Below are 2,500 nucleotides of genomic sequence, written 5' to 3'. Positions count from 1 at the left end.
GTAGACTTACGTGCGGTCTGCTTGGTACGTGCCATGTTGCAAGTATCTATAAAGATACGAAAATGCCGCTAAGCCCTGAATTTATAGCAGAGCGGCCGGTCCCCAGCGGCGCGGCGTGTGGCTGCCAGACCCTCGTTTGACTCCGCCCCTTTCCACTGTGTAAACAAGGCCAGAGCTACGACACCTTTGATGACAGGTAACGATAAGATTCGGCTGTCACGTGGCCTTATCGTGCAACAGTGGTAACTAAAGACAGAAGCAAGCAAGTTGACAAGTTCCGTGACCTGACTTTATGCCGTTAACAAGGCGGGGGCTTGCTTGTGTTTGCACGGCGGTCAGTCGAGATAAGCGCGCCTTTGATGCCGCCGCCTCGCCGCTACATAGACGGAGGCGACGCGCTACAATACCTGGTGGGGCGCCCGCAAATTATTCAACTTGCAACTTACCTAGCAAAGTAGCACCATGACCGGACGAGGAAAGGGCGGAAAGGGACTCGGAAAGGGAGGAGCCAAGAGGCATCGCAAGGTATTGCGTGATAACATCCAGGGTATCACCAAGCCCGCCATCCGTCGTCTGGCTCGCCGTGGAGGTGTCAAGCGTATCTCTGGTCTGATCTACGAAGAAACCCGTGGTGTCCTCAAGGTATTCCTCGAGAACGTGATCCGTGACGCCGTCACCTACACCGAGCACGCCAAGAGGAAGACCGTCACCGCCATGGACGTCGTGTACGCCCTCAAGCGCCAGGGCCGCACCCTGTACGGCTTCGGCGGTTAAGCGTGTTCACCGATCACGACAACAACAACAACAACCACCAAAACAAAAAACCTTGGACCTAATTTAGGTCCTAAAATCCTTTTTTAAGGATAAAGTTTGACGTAACCAACGAAAAAATAGTGTACGAATAAAGAAACATGTGTTCTAATCTAACCTTTGCATTATGATGTTATTATTTTTCGTTAATTCGCCTTTCTCTGTGCAACAAACAATATTATTAATGTAAGGTTAAATTGACATCATTCCGAGTAATATAAATAGTTATTTGGCCACCTTGCTCCTTCATCACTAATGACTAAAATAGTCTTCTTTTACACCGTTCTCAGTAATACAAACGAACTTTGTAAAGAGCCATGTGGCCACTTTTCTCATCAATAACAATGTTACTCTTACACCGTTCTAAGAAACAAATAAATCGACAGTAAATAGCCGTGTGGCTGGCCACCTTTCTCAATAATACAAATACCATCACTAATAAATATATATATATATATATATATATATATATATATATATATATATATATATCTACATATATACATATATATATGTATATATATATATAAATTCATTTCTTCTCGCCCACTTTCACGAAAAATAAAATGAATAGTCCTTGAACTTGCTTTTTTTCTATATCAAACTGTTTTTCTTTCTCTCTATGTATGTATGTAAGTATGTATGTGTCTATCTATCTATCTATGGTTGTATGTATGTATCTATATATCCATCTACATATATTTTATATATATATATATATATATATATATATATATATATATATATTTCATTTCTTCTCGCCCGCTTTTACGAATAATAAAATGAATAGTCCTTGAACTTGCTTTTTTTCTATATCAATCTGTGTGTGTTTCTTTCTTTCTATGTATATATGTATGTATGCATGCATGCATGCATGCATGCATTCATGTATGTATGTATGTAAGTATGTATGTGTCTATCTATCTATCTATGGTTGTATGTGTCTATCTATCTATCTACGGTTGTATGTATGTATGTATGTATGTATGTATGTGTCTATCTATCTATCTATGGTTGTATGTATGTATGTATGTATGTATGTATATATATATCCATCTACATATACATATATTTTATATATATTTAGTTATATATATATTTATATCTATATTATATATATACATATATATATATATATATATATATATATGTATATATGTATATATGTATATATATATATATATATATAAATATATATATATAATATAGATATAAATATATATAGATATATTTATATCTATATTATATATATATATATATATATACATATATGTCTGTCTGTCTGTCTACACACACACACACACATGTATGAGAGAGAGACACACACATACATATATGAGAGAGAGACATACACATACATATATGAGAGAGAGACATACACATACATATATGAGAGAGAGACACACACATACATATATAAGAGAGAGACACACACATACATATATGAGAGATTGACACACACATACATACATACATATATGAGAGAGAGACACACACATACATATATGAGAGAGAGACACACACATACATATATGAGAGAGAGACATACACATACATATATGAGAGAGAGACATACACATACATATATGAGAGAGAGACACACACATACATATATGAGAGAGAGACACACACATACATATATAAGAGAGAGACACAGACATACATATATGAGAGATTGACACACACATAC

At 36.3% G+C, this 2,500-nt stretch overlaps 1 protein-coding gene and 1 pseudogene across 1 annotated transcript; one reads left to right on the top strand and one right to left on the bottom strand.

Annotated features, from left to right (window-relative positions):
- LOC147467919 (histone H3-like) overlaps positions 1-448 on the bottom strand; it is a 1,547-nt pseudogene extending 1,099 nt beyond the window's left edge.
- Positions 421-852, top strand: LOC147467918 (histone H4). The gene has a single exon (XM_086556241.1). The coding sequence runs from the start codon at positions 463-465 to the stop codon at positions 772-774; it is 312 nt and encodes a 103-aa protein (XP_086412367.1). The 5' UTR covers positions 421-462; the 3' UTR covers positions 775-852.
- Positions 853-2,500: the final 1,648 nt, after the last annotated feature.

Source organism: Penaeus japonicus, unplaced genomic scaffold (assembly GCF_977035675.1).
Source record: "Penaeus japonicus unplaced genomic scaffold, GWHDUDI00000001_assembly GWHDUDI00000032, whole genome shotgun sequence".
Classification (NCBI taxonomy): Eukaryota; Metazoa; Arthropoda; class Malacostraca; order Decapoda; family Penaeidae; genus Penaeus; species Penaeus japonicus.
Note: the sequence above shows the minus strand (reverse complement) of the source record. Positions and strands in the feature narration are given on the sequence as shown.

Bases quoted from the DNA above. Each gene is read 5' to 3' on its own strand.
- LOC147467918 (XM_086556241.1), top strand. From the start codon at position 463: ATGACCGGACGAGGAAAGGGCGGAAAGGGACTCGGAAAGGGAGGAGCC.